Source organism: Myxocyprinus asiaticus, chromosome 35 (assembly GCF_019703515.2).
Source record: "Myxocyprinus asiaticus isolate MX2 ecotype Aquarium Trade chromosome 35, UBuf_Myxa_2, whole genome shotgun sequence".
NCBI classification, from domain to species: domain Eukaryota; kingdom Metazoa; phylum Chordata; class Actinopteri; order Cypriniformes; family Catostomidae; genus Myxocyprinus; species Myxocyprinus asiaticus.
In genome coordinates, this window is record NC_059378.1 from 24,111,144 (window position 1) to 24,139,143 (window position 28,000).

A 28,000-nucleotide genomic window follows, 5' to 3' on the forward strand; every position below is an offset into this window, starting at 1 on the left:
TCCACCAAACAACTCTCTTTATGCTGTTTACGACAGGACAGCCCTATGTGCGCGGCTGCGCGTGCGCCCCACCCACCAGCTTCAGCGCGCTATTTAAAGCGTGAACAGCAACAGCGCGAGATCAGTGCGAGTGCAACATCAGGAAAGTTGTTAGATTAATTCATCTCTGCGTTGGATTATTGCTCTCATTCAGTATATTGAAAATCATCTCAACACCATAATATGATCAAATGAAGTAGAAAAGTTGCGAGTTATAATCAATTTAGGATTTCTTTTGAAAATTGTTTAAATATTAAGAATAACTATTTAATATGACTCCATTGCAGCTGATTAGAGTTTTGATAGTGGCGTGTGGTTGCAGTCTCGCGATTAGCGCTAACTTCACTCTGGATAATGAGATTCAGTCCAGCTTCATCCAGCAGCGACTCAAGAGCCAAGAGCGCAGAGAGATGCAGCGGGAGATCCTCTCCATCCTCGGGCTGCCCCAACGGCCCCGTCCCCTTCTCCACGAGAGACACACCGCAGCTCCCATGTACATGCTGGATCTGTACAACGCCATCCTGGAGGATGGAGGGCAGCGCAGCGGTTACGCGTACTCTTATGAACCGGTTTACACGACCCCGGGACCCCCGATGGTGACCCAGCAGGACAGTAGCTTTCTGAATGATGCAGACATGGTGATGAGTTTTGTCAATTTGGGTGAGCATTTTATAATATGCAATCATTTAAACAGATTATTAAAAAAAAGAAAAATAAATACTTGTCAGAGAACTCCAAAGGAATGCTGATGGATTGATACTGAAATGTTGATAATAATTTGGAAACATAAGGTTTGTGTTCAGCAGAAGAAAGAAAGTCATACACATCTGGGATGGCATGAGGGTGAGTAGATAACCAGAAAATTTAAATTTTTGGGTGAACTATCCCTTTAAGATAATAGTAATTTATATATATATATAAATCCATTAGCATTCCTTTGGGATTATTTTCTTTTGAAAATACTAATTCATTTTCATTAGTAGGCTAATTTGTTATTCATTAAAAAAAAAAAAAAATCTATATCTATTTAGATATGTTATTAATCATACAAAATGTTATTATTGATTTGGAAATATCTTTAAATGTCTCTATTAACCAAAATCAATCAATGTGTAAAAAAAAATGTACGCCCAAATCTTAAGAAAGTAGCTGTCCATCTATCATTTTATGAACAAATACTGTGGGTTTTTCATTCCCTCACATGTAAATATTTAGCCTGTTATTTCTGCCATCCCTAAAATGATGCACATCTACATGAAATAACTAATGCAAAACAAGGGATTCGGTCACCATAATTCATTTTGATTTGATTGACAATTTGATTCGATTAAGGAATGAATCTGTTTGAATTTGAAGTAATTTGAATATTCAGAGAATTCAGCTTCTGTCTTCACTACATTTACTTTTTCATAACAAAGTTATATTTGAGGACCAATATTGAATTTTCACAAAATCCCTTCAAAGCTCTAAGACATGGGTTTTAAAAGGGCTTTGTTTCGCATGACTAGGATTTAGGGAGGCATTTTGAACTGTGCTGAGGGCAACATACTTGGGGGTCACATACATCATCCAAATACGAATTGCTGTCAAGACAGCCTTGTAGTGTGTGCTAAAAATGTGAGATTATGGCTATGTGTGTGTGTGTGTGTGTGTGTGTGTGTGGTTCAAAGATATGAAGAATTTTTCTAAGATGGAACTTTGATTTGTATGTGGACATGAATGCAGTTGTGTGGAATTCAAGATGCAAATATGTTTGCTTGTGTGTGTATTTAAGCAAATCCAGAAGGGCACACTCCAGTCAAGGATTTCTTTGAGTGTTATAGCGTTTGTTATACCCAATTCCTGTCTTTGTTTCTCTTGGAAACTGAACTGTGAACAGTATTCCAAAGCACTGTAAGTCTCCATATAGCATCAGTACTTTTCATTACTAATGACAGCTGCTGCTGAAACTATGCTATGTTTAATATTGGAAAATAATGGATGTGTTGACTGAGCTCTTGGGTGTTTTACAAATTCTAAGAGAGAGTAGACATATGATGTTTTGGAATTTGTATGTGTTGGAGTGGGTGATCGGGCTGGTGTAGCACAGGGTGTTTTCTCTCTCATGACTGGCAGAGTCATTTCCTCCTGAGTTGTGTGTCAACGCTGGCACGCCTTTATAGCGGACGTTTAAGACCACACTGAAGTGAATTAAAGTATTTCCCCAGCTTGACCATAAGTTCAGAATTAAAGCAAGATCTATCTATCTATCTATCTATCTATCTATCTATCTAATCATCTTTTATTTGCACAGAGGTTTTCATACTATGAAACAAACCACACTTGACCACGTTTTCTACAAAAATATAGACAAACACATTTTCCAGCAGCCTAACTGTGACTTCATAGAGCAGCTTGTGGTACAAATGACCTGATTCCCATTTTCCATGTTTCACATTCAAGTTTTACAAAAAATCTTGATGCCCCTATGCCGTTCTTCATAGTAAGGATCAGATGTTCCAAAAGAGGTTGATAAAGATATACTGTAGATTGGATTGATTGTTTGGCCCTTAACATATCACAGACATCTGCTAGGCATCTTGCCCCAAAATTTTAGTGTTTGACAGAGCATAATGCTGCAGTAGACACCAAATCAGTTTACATTTAAGACATTACAGTAAGTCAACCAAGATTATTATAACCAAACAAAAATGAATAGTGATCCCTTATGTGAATTGTTACTCCAAGTTCCTTGTAACTCTAAACGTAATGTAGAAGCCTGCACAATAAGCAGGTTACAAATCCACCTGTTTATGTTGATAAGCTGATTTTGAGGAAAGTAAGCAGATCTTGCCTCAGATTTCTTGCCTTTGCACCAAAAGCTGATTAGTCCTACCAATTAGTTTTTCAGCTCTCTCAGAAAACACATTTGTTCCTGTCTGATGTTTAGCAATTCAACCATTCAACAGAGACATGAGAACATTCTGGGGAAGATTTGAATTTTTGATCACAGGAAGTAGACCAATGGAGCAGCCATAGCTTTATAAATGTAAATCAATGTGTGATCTTTACCAGTAACCATATCCCACCACAATGCAAGTGTTATAACCGTATCCCACAATGGAAAAGGCCTACATGGAAAAAAAGGATTTTGTGGTGAAGTAAATAAAGCAGGAAAGATTGAGTACTTCCTACTATTGAATAAGTAATTTTAAGCGTGAACTTGAAACTATTAAGTAAATTCTACATTTGTACTCCATTCAAGCATGTAAAAACGAATGCTCTAGCTCAGGGGTCGCAACCTATGGCACACGTGCCAGCATTTGCACTTGGAGGGGTAATCACTGGCACGCCAGCAACGGCGAGAGAGGAGTAGACTATTTTATTTATATAAATTCTGCACCAGCATTCCAATCTACACCTTGATGTAATCCTTCCTCATGATCACAAAGCGTGTTTTCATTAGCTGAATGGGAGGATAAACACTATTAAAGTGTGACGAGACTCGCACTGCACGTGCAAGCCATTCACGCATCATGAGCCGGCAGCGCTTCACTTTCGGTTAATCGCGCGAGTAAACGTGCCCGCTTTGCTTCGGTCAGGCTGCGAGGATGACAGCCTACATTCCATGTTTCATTTGTTTCTTTTTGCTTTCAGAACAACGCATGATGTAATAAGGAAAACACCATTATTAATCCTTGAGATTTCCAACCCAGCATACAGGTACACCCTCCTTAAACTATGGTTACATTCAAAATTACATTAAAAGATTAAAAGAGAAAACATTATCTATTCAAAATATAAATTAATCTTGGAAATAAAGTTTTAGGATTTTGCAGATGCAATTCGCAGAAAAGGGCTAAATAGTTGATCAGCTTGTGATGCTCGAATGGCTTGCACGTGCAGCATGAATCTCGTCACACTTTAATAGTGTTTAGCCTCCCATTCAGCTGATGAAAACAAAAATCGGCACAGTCATTGACCTGTAAAATAAAAAATGGCACTCCATGTCAAAAAGGTTGCTGATCCCTGCTCTAGCTTATAAGTAAATATTATTTATGATTGATTGTTATCTTTACAATGCATCATCATATATCAGTCCTAAAGTAGAAAACCTTGTCATATGTATTCACTAATTTGAGTACATTTCACTGGTAAATAAAATAAGTAAATTATACTTAGCTTTTTGAAGCTGGTGTTCCCAGCATGCACCAGGCTTGAATAATTAATGTGCTTTCATGGTTTCACTGTTTGCAAGTTTATTTACACAGTTTTTGATTTAGTTGTTATGTTTGGTAACTTCTTGTTTTCTACTCAAAATGATCTGTTCTTGATCAGTAATTATATGTTGATTGTTACCGTCATCGTGTTTTGTGCACCAAGTGTTGAGTACTGTGTGTGCAACTTTGTGTTTTGGTTTCTATTGCCAGTAATGCAAGGTGAGGTTATCTAGTAGACTACGTAGCATGCAATAAGCTTCCCTTTGTAAAGCTTCCATTTGTCATGTGGTACATATTTAAACATGTGTTTATAAGGAAAGTTTAAAATATATAAGAAGTTTATTTAAGTACCATGTACATCAGATTTGTAAACGTAAACACACCAAAACCCTTACAAGCAATTACTGCCTCCATAAAATACCCATTTTTTTCTGTCCTCTGTTTAATTGCCTTCAAACAAATGACTCACTGTTTTGAGTATGCACATAGTGCTTCCTTCAATAATCATGCACACACAAGATTACAAGATGTTGGAAATAATTATAACACATCGCTATTCACCAGCACTTGATGCCATGGACTCACAGGCAGGATGTGCATAAAAATAAGAAGAGTAATTGTCATGACCGATTCCCTTCATACCTGTGGGAGGTCAGGCGTAGCATTGAGGGTGTAGATGGAGGTACGAACAGATTGGTTATAAAAACAGCACGTTGGAAACCTCCAGGAAATGTTCGGTACATGCCGCCACCATCAGACTGGAAATTCTGAGAACGTGCTCAGCTGGGTTAGGGCATGGTGGAAACAGCATGGAGGTTAAGTTGGTGTCGGCCAAGACTTTTTTTCCCCCTCTCTCTCTCTCTCTCTCTCTCTCCGCTCATGGAGATTCATTATTTTAGCCTTCTTTGCTGTTTATGGGTGTGGGTTAACAAAAACATATGCCAAACTGCCAGCCAAACAGAATAAGGGGCCTACCCTGCTGGGAAAAAAAACAGCATTGCTGGTCAACCAGCTACACCATCTAGGTTTTGCTGGTGAACACCATGGTTTGATGGTCGACCAGCAAGACCAACACCAAACTAGCACTGGCCAGAATAAACTAACCTAGCATGGGAATTGAATGCAGGTTAAGCTGGTCTTTTTAGCAGAGTAGGGACAACCTTAACCCAAAATGTGGTTTACATTTATATGCATTTAATACTTGGGAGCAGCCAGATGTTGCTATAGAGGCCTTGAGACATTTATCCTTCGCTTTAGGGCTGCATGATTATGACTATTGTCAATTATTTCCCTTGATATTGCAAGTGCGATTAATTTCCTCTTTACCTTACATGAAATTACATTAGAATATGTAATAGGAGTAGACCTAAAATGAATGCAGTAATTGACACTTTTTATAATTAGTTAGGCTAATAGTGGCAGCTGTCACTGTAATTGCAATTATTTATTTGATTAATTGTGCAGCCATAATTCCCTCTGTATCCAAAATTAATTTAAAATACTGCGCATAACAGGTCTCTCAGGTTAGTGTTGCTAGGAGTCTCCATTTGAGCCACCAATATACCATCTGAACGAATGTGTATATTGCGTATATGTATGTGGGACACCGTTGGTTTCCGGACCAAGCCTTTAACAGAGCTTTTCTTGTGGTTGGCACATGTGCGTGATTGAAGTCTATAGTGGGTGGGTGCAGAGCCTGTGGTTTTTACTCCAATTTGAGTCCCCAGGGGTCCCCATTTCTCAAATCAATCACTGGCTTATGGAAGCAAACATTTCTTTTTTGGACACAGTGATGTGGGTGAGGCAATCAAGCGTTAGCGCTTAATGTGACTCCACAGCAATTCTGACAGGATGAAGTCTGGGTACATTGACTTATGCTGTGGTTTGAGTAAGTTCTCATTGGTTTGTAGCAGTACTATGAAGTCAAATGAGACAAAAGCCTGCAGTGCACATTCAGACTGAACCAACTCTAGTTGACTTAGAGGACAGTTTTTAACCAAATGTACTATCTTATATATATAAAAAAGTTGGATGAGGCAGAAAATTGTACACCTTAAATGGAAAATTTACGCAAACTAAAAACTCGGTTATCATTCACTCACCCTTACTCGCCCATTTTACTCATTTTCTCATCATGTTGTTCCCAAACCTGTATGGCTTACTTTCCACAGTGAAACACAAAAGGCGAAGTAAGGCAGAATGTTAGGGACTGACACTGTATGAAAAAAAGGGTAACACTTTAAAATAAGGTTCTATTTGTTAACATAAGTAAATCCGTTTGGTAACTAACAACGAACAATATTTTTTTATAAACATTTTTAAACATGGTTAATATTCATTTCTAAATACGCTTTTGTTCATTGTTCATTGTTTTGTTCATTATGTTAGTTCATAATACATTAATGTTACCGTATACAACTTGTGCTGTTAAAATTAATTCTGAAACATAACGCAACAATGTGAAATGAAGTTTGAGTAGTGCTCAAACTAAATAACATACTTGCATATGGTACATTTCAGGCCTAAGACACCATTGTTGAGGTTAATTTTGCATAGCTATGGTACATTTCTTTCATTATTTACACACCCTCATGTTGTTTCAAACCATAGGACTTTCTTCTGTGAAACACAAAAGGAGATGTTAGGCATAATGTAAGGGACTGACATTCAGTTTCATTGTATAGAAAAAGATGCAATAAAAGTGAATGGTGACTGAGGCCATTTTGTGATCCATGTAAGAGACAAAATCATACTGAGTAAATGATGATGGAATTTTAATTTTTGTGTGAACTATCCCATTAAGAGACTTAAATAGTCCTTCTCTTATCAGTGAAGTTACATATAATGTGCAAATGAATGAGTACTGTATAAGCTGATTCTTCTCTCTCTCTCTTCTTAGTGGATTCAGAGGAAGACTTCCATCTGTATCATCAGCACTGCAGAGAGTTCCGTTTTGACCTCTCTCGCATCCCAGCTGGAGAAACCGTGACTGCTGCAGAGTTCCGTATCTACAAGGACTTTGTACACGAGCATTATGAAAATGAGACATTCCATGTCAGTGTGTTCCAGGTGCTCAAACGGCAGCCCAAAAGGTCTGTGACAAAGAAACATGTATGTCAAAGTGTTAATCCATTATAAAAGAGAAATGTGTTTGACTATTTGTACCACAAGACTGTCTAGTTTAAAGTCAACATGAAATCAAAACCGATTCTATTGATTTCCTTAAAGGGGACATATTATGCCCATTTTTTACACAATGTAATATAAGTCTCAGGTGTCCCCAGAATGTGTCTGTCAAGTTTCAGCTCAAAATACCTCACAGATCATTTATTCTACCATGCCTTTATACCCCTTTTTTGTAGCCCTGTTCCAAACGGGCTGTTATAGTGTCTGTAGCTTTAAATGCAAGGAGCTGCTGTGGAAGTTTCTGGAAGTGGGCTGTGCCTTTCCTGCTGGTACCATGGATACCCTGGCAGCAACAATGCAGGAGAACCAATATGGCTGCTACTGAAAACACCGGAGTTCAGCCGTAAATGTTTGATGAATTTGTGAAACTTTTGTAGGGTTATTTCAGCCATTTTGCTACGATGGATGCTGTGTTGTTCGTTGTCTAACGGCAACTTTAGCTTTCTCCGCTTTCCATTGTAGGGAACAGTACTACTTCAATAAGCAACACATACAAAGTACTGTAATGACATTCGCTAAGCGCAATATAGTGGCATGATTCATTTAGTATAACACTCATTTTTTAATTGTGGTACAGGTGCTCATTTGGAAACTGTGAAACGATATCTACAGAGTTGCTATGTTACGTAAAGCACAATGTTTTCACAACAAGTGTTTTTCATGCAACGTGCAAACAAGCAAATTCAGAAAGCCAAATTGCAAACATTAAAAAAGTATAAAGTGCAAAACTTACAACTTGCAAATCTGAAGTTGGGTCACGGAGAGTTGGTAACGATCCATCCTTGATCCTTAGCTTGGAAGCGAATCCAGCCTTGTGCTGACACTTGTTGATGAAGCAGTCTGACGTAAAATGGTTTGAACAAACATAAATGGATTTTCCTATTGTTGTGGGCACATTGCCATCAAAAATAAAACTAATCCACTGGATCTTCAGTGGCTCAGATGTCGGGAGTACACGAAGACTCTTGTGTTCGCTCTTGCAGCCAACGACAGAACATTTGGCATGTTTCCCTCGTAGCTGGGACATTCTCGAGTTTGCACAAGCGGCTCTAGCGAGGAGATAAATATGGCAGACTGTGCGCTGCTCGCTCAGGTTTTAAAGAGGGCGGATCTAAGCTACTCGGGCGGATCTCTTCGCCAGCTGTGGGTGGTACCTTTCCCCTATTGACGTCATAAGGGGCTGCAAACCTGAACGGCTCTTTCGGAGACTCTGTTTTTTATTGATGGGGAAAGGAAAGAAACGAGGGGATGGCCTTTTACCATATTTTGTGGTTGTCTACACACACTGGGGACACATAATTATGTTTCAGAAAATTGAAAAAGTGGATTTTGAATAATATGTCCCCTTTAAAGGTGCACTTAGTCATTTTTTGTAGTTTGTTGAAGTATGGATTACACTGGCACCTTGTGGCCTGGATGCTGCAAAATTTCAAACAGAGTAGTTTTCAGTTAACAATGCCATTGTAGAAATTCACTATGCACAGTAAACCAGGATTAATTTAATCCATGAAAGAGTGTCCAATAACAAGGCAGTTACTGAGATTAAGCTAGTAGTATTCAGATGGTCATGTGATGCTAACATGGCATGAGGTGCTCCTGCTCCATGTAGAATAAAAGAGCTTTTATAAGGTTACTGATATGACTAAACTCTTCATCTCACATGAGTGGTCCTGATTTTATACATATGTTTCTAAAATGCTTTTCAATTCTTTAGAAGTAAAACTTTTTAAATGAGGAAAAAACGATTACTGAGTGCACATTTAATAAATATTCCTAATGTATTGTGCATGATTCATTAGTGCATGCTATTCCAAATAAATAAAAAACATCTCAAAATGTAGTAACATCCTCCGCCTCTGAAACAACTTTCCTTTTCGGCTGACATTACCCGTGCCTCTTAATTTTAAACCCCTTTCATCCTAAGACCACTTGTCACAATCCAATCATTCTCGAAGTATGAAATTAGGTCATATTTTTGTTAAATATAATGTATAATCATACATTTTGAGATATATAATAGATTACGGAAGTAAAATGGATTGTGACTCTAAATCCAGAGTATTTGGAAGTGCATCTGTTTGCCCTGGGCCTTTTGTTTGGTTATTTAACATACTGGCTGTAACTAAGATATAATTTGAATATAAAATTGCATTCAGAACAGAGCATGTGAGCGAAGCTGTGCAGTGTGACACTCCACTCAATAATCCGCTTAATGCGAGTGCGCTCTGCTCAACCGCTCGCAGCCCAAGTGGACGCTCCGCTCAAGTACCGCTCATGCTCACCAGGAAAAAAAGTTTGCCCAAATCCCACTCAGACAGAAATTTCTCTGTAGTATACTTGTTATACATTGAGCTCAATGGCCCGAGCAACTGCCCCTTTGCCCATATGGGCTGAGGTGCCCCTCTGGGTGAAATATTGGCTAGGCTGTAGGCCGGCATTTATTAAATTATCAAATGCTTAGTAAGGTACACATCTGAAATTATGCGATTGTATTGTTGTGTTATATTACATAAAATCTTGCTGTTTATTTTGTAATGGTTTACAACGGCTGTTAGATAATCGGGTCTACCAGACCTTCGTTATCATTTGTAATCAGTCAAATATTTCACTGTTAGCACATATGTCATTGAACATCTTCAAATAATGCCTTATCTTTTTTTCAGTTTTAAATTACCTTTATTTACTTTAAACAGGTCATCAAACATGCCTCTGCAAGTCATAAAACATATGTGCGGTGGTGCGGAAACTAGCATACACGCAAATTTGCGCTTTTCAGTTTAAACTGGATCTGAGTAACACATCCGACCCAGAAAAACACAATCTTTTCACAATTCTTTAAAATTTGTTTGAGTCATTTATGGCGATAATGAAAACATGGACTGGTATCAGGAAATACAGGTAAAGGTTAAATTCATAATTGTTCTTCAGTTGTCTCTATGGAATGATTATTAGACTACTGTAGATTTTAAGATTAAGGTTAGGTTACTGATTTAATGCTATCAGACTTTAGGTCTATAAATTAAAATGAGCAAATCCTCATCCTAATTTTGTGTTCAGTTTTAAAGGCGTATTAAGTTATCCAGAAAAGAGCAGTGAATGTTTTTCTCTTTTTCAGTGTTGTTGCTTGATTAATATTCCCTAGAATTTTATATGTTGGAACTGTATGCAATCTAAAGGACTGTGGTTAATTATATAATAATTATTATATTAGTAGATACCATGTGCCCCCTTTGTTTTTCCTTGATATTTTTAAAGCAGCATAAAGTTACTTTATATGTGTTAAAAGATCATGTGCTGTGCATGTGCTCTTTATATGTACATGCAGCAGGGTTTAACCATGGATTTAACAAATAAAAAATATCCATCTTGCATAAAGTGAGATTTTGTCCAATATACTGTAATATTAGATGAAATCATGCGTAATGTTAAATTATTTAATTCACAAATTACACTGCCTTCATTTAATAACTTTTTTTTTCTAATGTACAGTCATTAATAGCTTTTTTCTCTGCGCATAGATGCAGCAAGCTATGTCGGAAGATGTTATCCGCAACCACTAATCTAGAGTCAGTTTTTTACATTTCATTTATCGTTAAGGTGTGGATTTGGCTTTGGGAAACTGACCAGCAGTTGTGTGCCACTTTATCCCGAAGCAGAAATCGAAAGCAACAGGTGGTCGATTAAGTGAGATAATTCTGCTATGAAATTCTCTATGTGAGAGCAGAAGTCTTTACCAATCAAATGGTCAGTTGTACAATGGAGGTATGAAAACAGAATGCTGCGCCTGCAAATAAGGACACACTGATCTGCAAGATCATACGTTTATTAGATTTGGGGATCCCTAAATTTAGTTTTGTGTGTGTTCGCCGGGATTCAAGGAAATATGCTTTGCAAATATACAGTATTATAAAGCTTACATATTCAATTGAAGGTGCTCTAACATTCGCACCCCTGCAAAACCGGGCCTGCATCTTGCTGGCAGCTGCACTGACATGATTGCAAAACAACAAGATTCCTTACAATCTACTACATGCTAATTTAATATAGAATGGTAGTGAACCTACTAGCTCACCTTTTGCTGCGCTACCATGTTTGCGTAGCACATCCTCGTGCTTTCTGGCAATGTGACGTGTAAGATTAAGGAATCTTTGCTAACTCTCACAGTCTCTCCACAATCCCTTTCGATTTCCTCGTTCTTAACTTTGATTTATACTTTGCATTTATGGTATGTAGGCTATAAGGTTTGAAAATTCACTAAAACAATGTTTGAACTTCCTCAGACCTATTGCTTATTTTGCAGGTTCCCAAACCAGCATATCATGAAGCACATTCTAGGTTGAGCGAGCGGCACTGAGCGGCCTGTCCGCTCAGGTGGAATTATCACCACTCCGCTCAATGCTCCGCTCACATGCTCTGATTCGGAATATATAAAAACTAATTAATGTCTTTGGTATGTTCAAGTTGGTTGGGTTTTTAATAGGGTGGTATCCAAAGGCCTCAAGGCATCATAAAAAAACACAGTGAACTGAGATGAAACATATGCCACCACCCACACTTTTTAAGCCTAAATGGGAGGGATGGACACACACACACACTGATTTGTCTGTCCAATGGTACGTGTCTAGTGCCAGGGCTCCCACTGAATTCCTCAAGCTGATTTACGGTGTGGCTGCTAACAGGCAGTGAGAGCGGCTGCCATTACACAGCCATTACTGTCAATTGTTGAGATGTAGAGTTCTCAGCCGAGAGGAGAACTCCCACCCCAGACATTTGGAGAAACACCCCACTTCTTCACCCGAAATGATTTACCCCTCTTCATTCTCTCATTCTAGATCACACCTGTCTTTTTTGGTCTTTTCCAAAATATTGCTGTTGCTTAAGCAAGAGCCGGTGCTTGGAATGAAATGTCTGTCAATTAGGGCTGCAACTAATGATAATTTTGATAATCGATTAACTAACGATTCTTAGAACAATAATTTGACTATTCGGGCGATTATTGCAACGATTAATCATTAGCTGTTAACTGATTCAGCTTGTGCCCTGACTTAAAAGTTTGTATTAAATGTGCTTACTAACAATAAAGAGGTCAAAATCATCTTTTTAAAATACCTCTACATGACATTCACTGAATTAAAGGGGAAAAATACTTTTTATTAAGTTTAATTCAGTAAAGAAATTCACTGTTAAAAATACTATTGTTATCAAGTGTTATTGTCTTGTTTTCAATTTAAAATAGTCTAAAAATCCTTAAAACAAGATACATTTACTTGAGAAGCAACATATAAGATATTTAGACTTGCTTTAAGAGAATGTATCTTAAATATAAGTGTATTTTGTATATAAGTGTATTTTTTTTTTACTTGGTTACTTCTGCGAGTGCAGTAAAGACAAGTATACATATATTCAAGATCTATTCTCTAAAAGCAAGTCTAAATATGCTGCTTCTCAGGTGAATGCACCTTTTATTAAAGGATTTGTAGATATTTTAAAATATTTGTATTTTTAATATTATATATTAAGTATAATATTATATATAATCTAGTTGCAGCAAGTGCATGCTCGAGGGATGAGCGTCCCCGTGACAGTGTGTGCATCAGCCGGGTGCAGTTTCAATCTCTTCCCCTTAGATCGGGACACTTCACGTAACTAATAGAAGAGATGCTGACCGCACAGAGAAATGACAGTTTCGGAGTTTGTAGTTATTTACATGATCTGCTTCCGTATTATTTTAATTTAATAAGCTATAACGCATAAAATATAACTACATTTAAGATGTAACGCCAGGGTGTTTCCTTTAAAGAGCTCCGGCTCTGCTTATTCCACAACGTGAGTAATTCTGTATTTACTTATTTGGTATTTTTGTATAATTCCCTCATATATCATATATAAATGAGATCAAAGGACTATACATCAATTTTTTTCGAAATTTTTTTATTGTCGATAACATTGACTAATCGTTTCAGCCCTACCGTCAGCTGAACGCACATTACCTCGCTACATTTCTAGTTTTGTGCCATTTACTTTTCTTTTTTTTCGTCAATCGGGGTAGAACTGCTAGATCCTGGTTCCAGACCCAGTCCTGTCATTCTGTGGGTGGAGAATGGATCCCACCTGAAGAAGTCCTCCAAGTGACACACGCTCAGACAGACTGTCTCTCTTTCATTCTTTGTTGTTTGTTCTAAATTACACAAATTCCCTGTGAAGACCACCCAATGTGAATCATCCTTCCTACACCTCTCCCATTGTCATGCAGAGACGCTTTGCCACGTTGATGCTCACAGACAGCAAGGTGACTAGACAGAGGAGCATAAAGAGCTAGTCTATCTGTTGCCCTCAAGGTCTGAAATCCTACCTGTAAGCCAAGTCATTGTTCAAGAGAGCCTTCCAGAGCCCCTTGTTTTCATCACCGGAGGACAATCTGATCTCTTTTAAGAGGCATCACATTTAATAAGAGAGACCTTTGATGCTGTCTTGGGAACATGTTGTTACCTGTGGATCTCCAGCAGTTCAGTTGTTTTTGACTTTCTGAGCTGTACCAGCCAGACCTCAAAATCTTATCTCATGGAATAGAGCTCATTTGGTTATATCTTTATCTGAGAAGGTCAACCAGTTCTGGCATGAGATGGCATTATTATGCAAAGCTTTTCATTTCTGCAGTTCATCTTTCAAAGAAAACCTCACCAAGGAATCACAATACTATTAGTAACTGAAATTTGACAAGATTGTGCATTATTAATGTAGATGATGTGTTACATTTGTAACCACACTGAAGGGTATTTTCTCACTGAGGGTTTATATTGTGAGGCACATTTCATTGAAGCAATATGCTGGAAAATGAAATGAAGTACATCATTTAGAAGGTGTTAGTGGTTCTTGCTTGGGCATACTTGAACAAGGACCTACAGTACGTTCTTCAGCATTTAAAGCTGAAGTATGTAATTTCTGCGCCACTAGCGCCACCAAACGGAGTTGCAAAAATAAACATTGTTTTCAAAACAGCTTTCTAAATACGCCCCCCTTCTGCCATTGATCAAACAAACTGATAATCCCACCCCAAACTCATGCCATTGGTCGAGTCAATGTTATTTTCTCTCTTGAGACGGGTTGCTCAAAACAGAAATTTTCATAGTGCTCAGAGACACAGTGTTTACAGTTTTCAAGTAAATTTAACCTATGAATGGTTTATTTTTGGCTATCTCTGCATATTAAAGGAATGAAAATTCTCTCATCATTTACTCACCCTCATGCCATCCCAGATGTGAATGACTTTAATTCTTCTTCTGAACACAAACAAAGATTTTTAGAAGAATATCTCAGCTCTGTAGGTCCTCACAATGCAAGTGAATGGGTACCAACATTTTGAATGTCCAAAAAGCACATAAAGGCAGCGTAAAAGTAATCTATACGACTCCAGTGGTTTAATCCATATCTTCAGAAGCAATATGATAGTTGTGGGTAAGAAACAGATAAATATTTAAGTCCTTTTTTATGATAAATCCCCACTTTCACATTCTTCTTCTTTTGTTTTTTGGTGATTCACATTCTTCGTGCATATCCCCACCTACTGGGCAAGCAGGAGAAATTAGAGTAAAAAGGGCTTATTGATGTTTCATGTCATATCGCTTCTGAAGGTATGGATTTATCCACTGGAGTATTATGGATTACTTTTAAGCTAACTTTATGTGATTTTTGGAGCTTCAAAGGTCTGGTCACCATTCACTTGCATTGTGAGGACCTATATAGCTGAGATATTCTTCTAAAAATCTTTGTTTGTGTTCTGCAGAAGAAAGTCATACACATCTGGGATGGCATGAGGGTGAGTAAATGATGAGAGAATTTTCATTTTTGTGTGAACTATCCCTTTAAGCTGGGATAGGAGAAAGTATTTTAACACTGAAAAAGTGACATACATAGCTTTAACTTTTCATGCCACAGACATGAATAATACCCCAAACTGTGCGGTTTATTGATATAAGTGATCTGAGTTACAATTTTTACCTCTCAGAAGACAAAACTACGGTGGCCGTGAAGTGCAAAACAAAACAACAAATCTAAAAACACAACGGCAAATCCAAAAACAAAATAGCAATTCAGAAACAAAAAAACAAGTTAGAAAGCACAACAGCAAGAGAGAAAACACAAAGCAATTCAGTTGAAATGGAAAGGGTACGTACCAATAGCTTCTCACTTGACTGGCTGTGTGGAGAATACCTCCTTTCCTCGGGACTGGTTCTTTCCCCACTTGCGTGATTATTTCAAAATTCATTCCAAATGCTCAGTTACTGAAAATTGTGAGCGGTTTGTCATTCTGTAAAACAGTAATGGGACACTTTATAACACAGAGAGCAAAAACAGCGAGCGGGAATAGTTTTAGGTATGTTTTAGGTATGATGTTAGTTTAGGTACAATGTTAGATGTTAGTTAGGAATAGTTTCAGGTACGATTTTCAGCTACGTGTGTAAGGGACCGTCTAAAAATTCCACAAACTGTGCTAAAAAGCAGGTTTCCAAGCATTTATTCAATTGACTTGCATATTCTAACATAAACACTGTTATTTAAAAAAGCATTTTCTCATTCTAAAGGTTGCAGTAGACTACCGGCATGATGACTCACTTTCTACAGTTGAAGCCAGCATGTCCAATTATGAGTACAGTGTTAAATTATTTTAGAAAAAAAATTGCTAAAATTTTACCAAGATATTATTTTCATATTGTAAAGGTTGTAGAAGGCTGCTCTTAGATATGCTAATTTACTCTTGGTGAGATTTTCCCAGGATGTGGAATTATACATATACATTATTCAATTATTTTTGTAAATAATAATAATAATAATAATAATAATAATAATAATAAAAAAGTTAGTCATTCACACCACTGGCAGCCTGCTACAACCTTATTACAAAATTACATATTGATGAATTTTAGTGGTGTTTTTTCCTAAAATAATTGAACATTTAATTGGATATACTTGGAAAATCTATCCACTGGCATCAACCGGAACCTTTATCATTTTGATTTTTGATTTTAAACAACAGTGTTTGTTAAGTTAAAACATGCAAGTTGAATGAACGCTTGGATGCCACCAACGTTTTAGCGCAGGTTGTAAACTTTAAGACGGTCCCTTAGCACCAGATGAACCATGAGACCATAGATGAACATCGTAACTAAAACTAACTTTTCCCGCTTGCTGTTTTTACTCTATGTGTTATAAAGTTTTTCCCGAGAGAGAAAACACTCCAAATGATTTGGTTTTTCAATCAGTGACATTTTGGCATGGATTTTGATATAATCAGTGAACCAATCCTGAGGAAAGGACTAGGTCTCATTCACAGCCAATAGGTGAGAAGCTATGGTACCTACCCTTTCAGCTGAATTGCCGTTGTGTTTTCTGAATTGCCGTTGTGTTTTCTGATTTGCTGTTGTGTTTTCTAACTTGTTTTGTTTCCGGATTCGCAGTTGTGTTTTCTGATGTGCACTTTTGTTAGCGGATTTGTCGTTGTGTTTTATTATTTGTTGTTGTGTTTCTGAATTGTTATTTTGTCTTTGGATTTGCCATTGTGTTTTTAGATATGTTGTTTTGTTTTGCACTTCACGGCCACCGTACAAAACAGGCAAAAAAATTATTTATATTTTTCAGTGGGTTATATCACACACTTTCACTGAAGGAGAGACCCAAGCCATATCCAGCAACCTGATTATCTTGGGGGTGTTTTTTATTTTATATGGGCCAGTAAATCACCACCCTGGGCACTAGTAACATCCTGGGCAAAAAAACACATTTTCTTCAAAAATTTACCAATGTTTTTGTGTTTTGTGCTAAATGAAATGAAATTAAAATATTTAACATGGCAAAAATATTTTCATTGTTTCAGTCATCATATCCACTTTTTCAGCTGAAAGCCCCTGTTAAGTATGTACTAATGAGCTTGTCACCACTATTGACCCATATGTGACCTCTTCTGTCCCCATGTAGGGAGCTCTACCTGCTGAACTCGCGAGTAGTATGGGCAGTGGAAGAGGGATGGCTGGTATTTGACCTCACAGTAACCAGTAACCACTGGGTCATAAACCCAGGTCAGAACCTGGGACTACAGCTCTCTCTGGAGACAGCACATGGTGGGTTTCTGCAAACTCCAAAAATCAAGATCCACAGAACACAAATGCTTCCAAACAGTCTCACTATCATAAACAGTGCCATAGCAGTATATCTCTCAACTAATGTAACACTGACCTATATTTATATAATTCATACAAATTCATACAGTGCTTATTGCTTCAACTCACTTTGCTGTTATTAGCTAAATCATTACAATCAACTCTGTACCTGAACGCATCAAAGTTCATCTCAGGATTAGAATCAAAATCTTGTGAAATGGCATTTGCAGCCCATTTTACTTCTGTAATGTGGCACATTTCTGAGTGAAATGGGATATTTAATGAGGAATTTTCTTTAGGGACGGGACTTTATTTTATTAATTGAAAATGTATTTGCTCATGAAAAGTGGACGTTACATACCAGAATAAATCAATGTGGTTGGAGGGGAGGGGTTGAAATTTAGGAGAGATTTATGGTGTCTGCTGCAGAGAAAAGTCGCTTCGGTGTTGGAATTTCTAAAAGATTACGAAGAAAAAGTTTTTTTTTTGTGTGCACTGATGAGCACAGTAAGACCAGGAATGTACAATAGGAAATTACATTTTTATTTCATGTTGACTAATTTCATCATGTAACTCACTGTTACCCTCTGAAGGTGAAAGTATGAACCCCAGGAGAGCAGGGCTGGTGGGCAGAAGTGGACCCCAGGATAAGCAGCCATTTATGGTGGCGTTCTTCAAAGCATCAGGAGTCCACCTCCGTAGTGTCCGGTCAACATCAGGAAACAAACAGAGGGGTCACAACCGCTCTAAAAACACCAAACCTGGTGCTGCACCCAGCCAGGTGGCCCTAAAGACAGCTGAATTCACAGGTAATAATTCAGAGTACAATTGTTAAACTTTAATATTAGCATGTTTTAGCATGTTCTGTTAGCTAGTTGACTGTTGTAATGACCTGGAGCTCCACATACTTTGAGGCCAGCAGCTAATTTTGTTTATGTTGTTCAGTCAGTCAAGATCAGTCAACATGAACACACCGGCGTGCAGTTGTTAGGGAGCTGGTGCAAATTTGCCTACATCTGTATGATCGTTCATTTTACAAGAGCAAGTCATGCATTTTTTTAAAATTAGACTACAAAAGGAATCAAATCTATTCAAATACTCTTAAGTGCCCATTCACTCATGTGCCTTCTGCATTGAAAGCCATTCACACATATGTCCAGAGTAAGGTATGCCAATCATCATTCTTTTGTCTGTACTCTGTCCATTAACACTCTTTTATACACCAGTCTTTGCAGTAGTATCAGTGTCATCAAAAATCACAATAACAGAGTGTAATTGGCACATATTATGGCTGCATACAGCGTGTTAACGCATTAGCGTCATGAATTCAGAATGTAAACAAGACAAATTGTGCATTTTCTACTGCATATATTACTCTAAATCATCATCCAGTGGTAAAAAGCATCTTTTACTGATCTAGTGTGAATTCTACTCGAATGAGGCATAAAATCATTGATAACACATTTGAATGTAACATTAGTTAAGGTTTTAGTGAGCATCCTCATATTTAAATGCTCCTCTAAACACATCCCTCAGCAGTGTGGCGGGTGTCTGAATGTTCACAAACAGTATACCCTTGCTCGGCAACATTGTTTCGAACTTCTTTTTACCCCTGAACGAAAAAGAACTCCTCCGGAAGTATATCGGGGCCTTTAGTAACAAGTTCTTCCTTCTCTTGACTTGTTTGGAGCACATGCTTTTTCATTGCCAATATTGTGGTATAAACAGTACAGCAGAATCTCTACTGGTTGACCCATTTCTACAGTTACATGGTATATACTGTCAAACTGCTTAGCCCTTACAAAAAAATACTGTTTATTTGAATTTAAATGTGCTGCATATTTATCCTTTTACCTGTTCCCTGTAGATGGTGCTAGCGTTGACCCCAAACAGGGTTGCAAGAAACATGAACTCTATGTCAGTTTCAGAGACCTGGGATGGCAGGTACAGTGATGAACATAATCTGTTTCATAGTTTCTCTCTCCATCAGAGCCCTCTTTCATTTCATGACTTTATCTTTCTGCCTCTAATCTGTGTCATCTCTCTCTCTCTCTCTCTCTCTCTCTCTCTCACGTTTCCAGGATTGGATCATTGCTCCAGAGGGTTATGCTGCATACTACTGCGAGGGAGAATGTGTTTTCCCCTTAAATTCATATATGAATGCCACAAACCATGCTATCGTTCAGACATTGGTGAGTATTACAGTCATCAGTAAACCTAGATGGAATCTATGGATTGTCATATGTTATATGTTTTTTGCATTTTCTGCACTAATTTTAGGGCGAAATTATGAATCCTTAGGAATGCATTTAAACTGGATAAAAAGTGCTTATCATAGCTGAGGGTACTCCAATCTGATTAGTAGCTGAAAGATAAACAAATTTTGTTAAAATATATTAAATAATTTCTCATATCCCAGAGACAACTATAAGTAAGCCATTCGTATAGGTTGATTGTTCTGAAAAGTATGACCATTTCTGTTGGCACACATTCCATGTAGGTCTGTTTATCAGTTAACAAAGATCAATATCACTATTCTATATTTGACTGCAGTGGTTATAAATTGACTCCATCCACTTCAAATCTCGTATTTCTTTTGTCATCCCAGGTTCATTTCATTAACCCAGAAACAGTCCCAAAGCCCTGCTGCGCTCCTACTCAGTTACACGGAATCTCCGTCTTGTACTTTGATGACAGCTCCAACGTTATATTGAAAAAGTACCGCAACATGGTAGTCAGAGCCTGTGGATGCCATTAAGTCACTACTACTGCCCTTGGCATTGGGAAATGGTAGGGACTAGGGGTGCACCGATCGGTCGGCCACCGATCGAAATCGGCCGATATTCGTCTTAAATCCGTGATCGGCGACCGTGCCTAGAATCAGAGCTGATCTTTTTTGCAGCATGCAGGGAATCACACATACACTGATCCTCTAATGAATGAGCACTTGCTCAGCCCTTGAAGCATGACAGTGTGGCCTTTGGAGGGTGAGTTGTTGGCAATTCTAAGCATTCACAAATGTAAACTTTCAGACATGATGTAATTCACATGAATATGCCGTTTTGTTGTAATTTTGTTTTTAAGAATTACACGTGTATGAATATTAAGTTGCCCATTTTCTAGAGTCAATACGGTAATTACTCTGACTCGTTGCACAGTTAGCAGGAAGAGGATAAAGAGGCTGCTAATGGGTATAAAAACTAATTAAACAACAAATAAACATGCAAATACAAATCTGAGTGCACGTGATGTAATGCGAGTCGTGACAATCAGACATTGTGTGGCGCGATAGAGACTGTTTGAGCCTTCATGAGTGCTTTTAGCTGTACTCTCTTTAACATGATTGCTCACTGTGTAAATCAAACATGCGGCTCACAAGGTGCTCTCAATATCTCATCATCAGTCACTCATCCCAGCTCTATTCTGTGAGGATCCCAATTTAAATCAGATTAATGTTGGTCATATTACCACTAATAACAGATGTAACTGTTTAACCTTCCATAACGGCATCACATCTTCACGCATTTGCTTAATAATTAGTGATTTGTGTTACAACAAGATGCCAAAGACAGTAAACAAATCATAGATATTAATGATTTCTCACTGGAGCAGTTTTAGAGCTTGTAATGGACAATATTTTTCTTATTTTTGAAAGTATCTCTACTGTGTGTGATGCTCTCATGGTTTTTGGTTGCCAGTATGTCACAATGACTTTTTGACATTAGCAACAGAACTATTAATAACTGTATTCAATACAAATAAATGTTAGCAATTGACAATTAATGTAATTTGAATGTAATTTTGGTAACACTTAATCATTTCTTTAACATTAGTTAATGCATTAGGTATCATGAACAAACAATGAACAATATATTTTTACAGCATTTATTAATCATAATGTTATTTAATAAAAATACAATTGTTCATTGTTAGTTCATAGTGCATTAATGTGCATTAACTAATACAACTTTTGATTTTGATAATGTATTAGTATATGTTGTAACTAACATTAAGTTCATTGTTCATGTTACAGTACATTTGTTAAATAATGTTAACAAATGGAAGTGTTACCATAATTTTACTGTGTGGGGCATAAACATATAACTGCAGCATATAACTTGTAAAAGTGTAGCAAAGGGCACTTTAAGAAAAAAATTGGTATCAGTATCGGATGATCTTAGTGTTAAAAAATCAGAGATCGGTATCAGCCTCAAATTTCCTGATCAGTGCACCACTAGTAGGGACAAGAGAATATAAGGGACCGATTTTCTTGATCATCAAGATTCCAGAGAGGAAAGAGACTCATTACTGGAGCAAAACTGGACTTTGTTAGCAAAGTATGCATTCAAAGCATACATTCTCATTCAAAACTCAAAAAGCCTGGAACTGCAAGGAGCTGACCACAGCTAAGTCAAGTATGTGGCATTCTGGCTTTCAGCTGTGCACAGAGAGCCAAGTTTGGAATATCAAAGAAGGCATGAGCAGATACGGAGAGCAAAAACTGGCCTCAAAAACATTTAAAGAGACTGCTCAAGAAAGATGCTCTACACAAAGAGATTTTATTAGGAAAACCACTCGTATCACACACTACAAAACTGGATTTATATTAGTATTTATATCACTTTTGCTTCAGATCCCATATTTACAGTACATTGGACATCAAGTGGCAACATAACACAAGTTGTTTATCGTACAAACATGCTTACAGTCAAACATTAAAATGTATTAATAATACCTTGAAAAAAATTATTCCACTGCAAATAAAAACATAAAATATAAAATACATTTATAATAGATTGATTGTACATTTTTGAATTTAAAGGCTGTAAACAGAGTTAGACTTTTCTGATGTCCCACCACAAAATGCTAATTCTTTTATCATTTACTCATTTTTATGCTGTCATAAACTCGTATTACTTTTTTCTTCTGCATAACAAAACTAAGATATTTTGATGGAGATATGTTTTTTTTTTTTTTTTTTGTCCAGTCAATGGGGTCCAACACTTTTAAGGTTGAGGATTTATAATGATTTTAATTATTACTTAATTATAACTTCTTAGTACACTCAAGTAATTTATGGAAAATTCCATCCCTGACTCGCTTAATCTAAATATATTTTTCAGTACAAGATGTGAGAAAGAAATGCAAATTATGTGAGATCGTTAAAATGACACAAAGCAATTATTTTCAATTCCACGTATTCAGGACACTAAACAAACCCTTTTCACATATGTTCTGCACTCTCCTCAGTTAAACAAGACAGCAGAAAATCTGAAACTCAATCTTGCCTTGGAGTCACTTTGATTTCATCACATACATGAAAGAGCACATGTTTTCTCTCAGCAGTTATCGCTCATAGATTCAATAAAAAGACAACCCCTCCATGTGCCTGGATTTGGCCTTTCAGGGACATCAGAAAAGTCTAACTCATTGTTCTCTGTTTACAGCCCCAATGCCTCAGGAGAAATTGATTTTGTGAATTTGTCAATCACTTTCTTCTGAAGAGTGTGTGAATGTGGATGTTGTATGCATGTATATGTTTGTGTGTATTTGGCCCCCTCATGCAGTGAAAACACCCCATTCTCAAGGGCCAGTGTTGCAGTATGTCCACCTGCAGTATCAGTCATCCCTTAGCCCATTCCCGCCTGTGAAGCGTGGCCAAGCCAGCAGGTGGGCGGTATCAGGAGAGAGCATTTGGTTATGATCTGAACATTCGTAATAAATCGAATGATAAAATGAAATGAATAAAAATGTCTAAAGAGGAGCAGGTGTGCTAGATTTTGGCAGATGAAAGTTTGAACCGTGCAGATGTTCTCAATAACATCAATACAATACAACATTGTAGTCATGCGTTAAACAGAGGTTCAAGTGATGGAAGATGTGACCTTCCAAACCAGATGTTTGGGGAACTGGAAATAATTTTATTTGCCATACGTTACGTTTCTCAATCTTTCTTACATTTTCATTATTAGTATTGCAATACAGTGGGAGTCTAATATTTGTGACCCCTTGTATCCCTTTCCCAAGGTTTATAAAAAAAATAAAAATCTTGGATATTTGCATTTTGATTAAATGGTTAGGTTAGGTTAAAGTCCCAATGAAAAGGTATTATGAACGTATTGTTCTTTACTGTGTCGATGTATTTCCTATTGAAACAGTTGGGGACATATTGAAGGGCATGTCACGTGTCAGCCAAGCAACTGCTGTTGAGATGTGGGAATGCTAGCGGATAGCTCTCTCCAGGTATTATAGACCTCCTTGGTGGCATGAGTGGTCAATTTTTAAGGAAAACAGACTACATATGGAATGTGTTTATTTGCTAAAATTTTACTTTGTCGACTTTTAAGAATACAGTATTACACCGTTGAATGGACATGGACTAAAAGGTACAAAACTGATTTCATGGGGCCTTTAAAGTGTTCTTTATATCAATGTAATTGGTATAATAAGATTGCAATTGGAATTGCAAATTATAGACTCACAATTGCGAGAAATAAAGTAGAAATTGTGAGATATAAAGTCGTAATTGCGACCTTTTTTCTCGGAATTGCAACTTTATAATTCGAAATTCCAGTTGTATTTCTTGGAATCACAATTTTGATTTTATTTCTTGCAATTACAAGTTTATATCACCCAACTGCGACTTTATAACTCACAATTCTAAGAAATAAGGTTGCAATTGGAATTGCAAATTATGAAGTCGCAATTGCGAGAAATACATTCGAAATTGTGTGATAAAAGTTGCAATTACGTGAAATCAACTTGCAATTGATACTTTATAATTTGCAATTCCAATTGCGACCTTATTTCTCGGAAATGTGAGTTATAAAGTCACAGTTGCATGATATCAACTCGCAATTGTGAGAAATAAAGTCAGAATTGTGAGATGTCAAAATTACCTTCTTTTTTTTTAATTCCGTGGTGAGATCCTGCTTCCATTAGAAAATGATGGTGACTAGGAAACAGAAAAATAACAGCACTACTTTAAAACCCTTTGTATTGTATTACCACAAGCTTCCAGTTGAACTGCAATGCACCTCACTGACCTCTGCCTGCATCACCTTTGTTAGACTACACTCTTAAAATGGAATACAAACAGTAGATAATAAATTATTAAAAATTAAAGCCTTCGTCAGCCAAATAATAAAGGCAATGCATCTGTGTGCACTTCTACAGTTTATTCATGATGGACTTCAAAGACTTTAGTCATTAATCTTCCAGTTCATACAATTTTGTTTTGTTTAAACATTGGCCCCTAACACTTACTTAGTTTACTAATTTTAAACCATGACTTGTACTACACATAAATAACTCATATTGGCATTATATTCATGCTGTTTTAGCCAGAGGGGAACTGGCCCCCTCTGTGAGCCTAGTTTATTTAATAACCCCAAGGTTATTTTTCTCCATTAACCAACATCTAATGGAGTTTTGTGTTCCTTGCCACAGTCGCCTTTAGCCTGCTCACTGTGGGGTCTAAATTCAAATACAATTAACTTGTTTAATTATTTATTTTAAGGCACAATTTACAATCATGTTTTTTTATCAAAATGCATAATTATGACTCTTAAGACATTACAGATATTACAGCTTATTTTTCTGTTAAAGCATCATTTTCTGTAAAGTTGCTTTGAAATGATATGTGTTGTGAAAAGCATTATACAAATAAAAATGACGACTTGTAAATTGGTAGTTTCATATTGTATGCAGATTGCTGTATGTACAACTTTACAGTGACTATATACATAGATATTGCAATATTTGACATTTACAATATACATATACAGTTATCTGCAATATACAGAAAAATAAAAATTGTTTTTATTAGAGGATAACTCTGATCAGAAAAAAAAAAAAAAAGATATGGGGATTAGTTAAATTCTACAATAGCTATAATGCAACCATTATTCTTTTAATCTTTGACGTGGTGTACCATGGACATTTCCCTGAACTCAGGTGCTGTGAAGTGTCTCTTTCGTGATTTATTCTTTCTCAGCAGTGTGGTCTTTATTTCGGTTTGGCACTTTGGGACCATGTGACCACTTCTCACCTCAGCTTGGCTCTGACTGTTAGGCTCTGCCCGTGGGGCGGACACATGTGTCAGTGTCAGGCATATGTCACCCACCTTAAGTTGGTGGCATTGCAGTCTGCAGGTTTGACTCGTATGGTGAGGGTTACAAGAGGACCAGCCACGTCCACATACAAAGAAGGGAAACTCCTCACTCACCTCCAGAGACAACTGCACAGAAAATGGAGATATTATAAACAAATAGTTTGCCCAAAAATGAAAAGTTTGTCATCATGTACACAAAAAGAGATCTTAGGCAGAATGTTTGAGCTTCTGTTTACTATACAAGTGTATGGTGATTTATATTGTCATATACTATATTACAAGTCATCTGGAGCCATTCAATTGCTTTGTGTGAGAAACAGACAAAATTTTTAGTTGTTACTCACTGATAATCTTCCCCTCCAAAGAGCTGTTTAACCTCTGCAACCAGATCACTGATTCAGTGAGTTGAACTTGAGAACCAACTGGTCTGATTCCTGATCCTGAATGAATCATTCAGACCGGTTTTGTGAACTGGATCAACAGATTCATTGAAAAGGTATTTTTCAAAAGAATTATTTGCTCATGAATCAAATTTCGCTATACTTCTCTCATGAATGAGCCAAGAAGAACTAGATGTCAAGATTTTCAGTGAATGATTACTTAAATATTAATGAGTGTTTCTCACACAAAGCTATTATATTGCTTCAGAAGACTTGTAATATCGCAAATGAGTCATATATACACATCAGCCACAACATTAAAACCACCTTCCTAATATTGTGTAGGTCCCCCTCGTGCCACCAAAACAGCGCCAACCCACATCTTAGAATATCATTCTGAGATGCTATTCTTCTCACCCCAATTGTACAGAGTGGTTATCTGAGATACCGTAGACTTTGTCAGTTCGAACCAGTCTGGCCATTCTCTGTTGACCTCTCTCATCAATAAGGCGTTTCCATCCACAGAACTGCTGCTCACTGGATGTTTTTTGCTTTTGGCACCATTCTGAGTAATTTCTAGAGACTGTTGTGTGTGAAAATCCAAGGAGATCAGCAGTTACATAAATACTCAAACCAGCCCATCTGGCACCAACAATCATGCCACAGTCTAAATCACTGAGATCACATTTTTCCCCATTCTGATGGTTGATGTGAACATTAACTGAAGCTCCTGACCCTTATCTGCATGATTTTATGCACTGCACCGCTGCTACACGAATTGCTGATTAGATAATCACATGGATGATTGTTGGTGCCAGACGGGCTGGTTTGAGTATTTCTGTAACTGCTGATCTCCAGAGATTTTCTCACACAACAGTCTCTAGAATTTACTCAGAATGGTGCCAAAAACAAAAAACATCCAGTGAGCTGCAGTTATGCGGATGGAAATGCCTTGTTGATGAGAGAGGTCAACAGAGAATGGCCAAACTGGTTTGAACTGACAAAGTCTACAGTAACTCAGATAACCGCTCTGTACAATTGGGGTGAGAAGAATAGCATCTCAGAATGCTATTCTGAGATGTGGGTTGGCGCTATTTTGGTGGCACGAGGGGGACCTACATAATATTAGGAAGGTAGTTTTAATGTTGTGGCTGATTGGTGTATATATTATATAGAGCGACCAAGTCTTCAAAATAACTCATTTTGTGTTCCACAGAAAGAACATCATATGGGTTTGAAACGATGCAAGGGAGAGTAAATGATGACAGTTTTAATTTTTGGGTGAACTATCCCTTTAAGTCCAATATGCAGCACATCACAAGTACCTTCTGTGCGTGTGTACACATACCTGTGAGTGATCATGCTCAAGCTTCACATGTAAACACGACAGTGCAGGTGCATGTGAGGGTGTGATGTTCAACACAGTAAAACGGCTCAATCTCAGCTCAGGATGCAGCTCAGCACACTGCTCCAAATCCTCCATCTTTAAATCCTCTACACGCTTCAGTCGACCACCCTCAAGCTCCACCATCGAACCTTCTACAAAGCGATGGAGAACACTTAGAGCAGAAGAGGATGATTTAGAGTGTGTGCTAGAGTTTATGTGGTGATTGTGTTTTTCTGCATCTCCTCTCCAGACCAGTAGGGGGAGCTCTTCTCTTGTTTGCTTTTCACCACCCCACTTTGATTCTTCAGCCATGTAATGTGTAGAGTTGTCCAAAGCACGCATTTGTTGATGGTTGTACTCTGTGTTGTGTTTGAAATATTCTTTATGAGAATCTGTATATAGTAGAGATCCTAGAACTGGGTTGTTTTTCACATAAAGCTTCTCATGGTCTCTCTTGGACCTGTGGAGAATTCTCTGGTTCTCTGGTCCATGGTACCAATGTGAATACCTGTGTGTCTCCATGCCCATTTTGATATCCTCAT

General features: G+C 37.4%; 2 protein-coding genes across 2 annotated transcripts; one reads left to right on the forward strand and one right to left on the reverse strand.

The window, feature by feature from the left end:
• Nucleotides 1–311: 311 nt before the first annotated feature.
• On the forward strand, nt 312–21,335 carry LOC127426338 (bone morphogenetic protein 7-like). Its single transcript, XM_051673087.1, has 7 exons — nt 312–699; nt 7,138–7,330; nt 17,397–17,539; nt 18,172–18,387; nt 19,446–19,522; nt 19,660–19,770; nt 20,187–21,335. The coding sequence occupies exons 1-7, from the start codon at nt 312–314 to the stop codon at nt 20,334–20,336; spliced, it is 1,278 nt and encodes a 425-aa protein (XP_051529047.1). The 3' UTR covers nt 20,337–21,335.
• Nucleotides 21,336–25,456: 4,121 nt separating this feature from the next.
• On the reverse strand, nt 25,457–27,986 carry LOC127425885 (uncharacterized). Its single transcript, XM_051672168.1, has 2 exons — nt 27,420–27,986; nt 25,457–25,817 (listed from the first exon to the last, which is right to left on the reverse strand). Exons 1-2 carry the CDS (start codon nt 27,984–27,986, stop codon nt 25,491–25,493), a joined length of 894 nt encoding a protein of 297 aa, XP_051528128.1. The 3' UTR covers nt 25,457–25,490.
• Nucleotides 27,987–28,000: the final 14 nt, after the last annotated feature.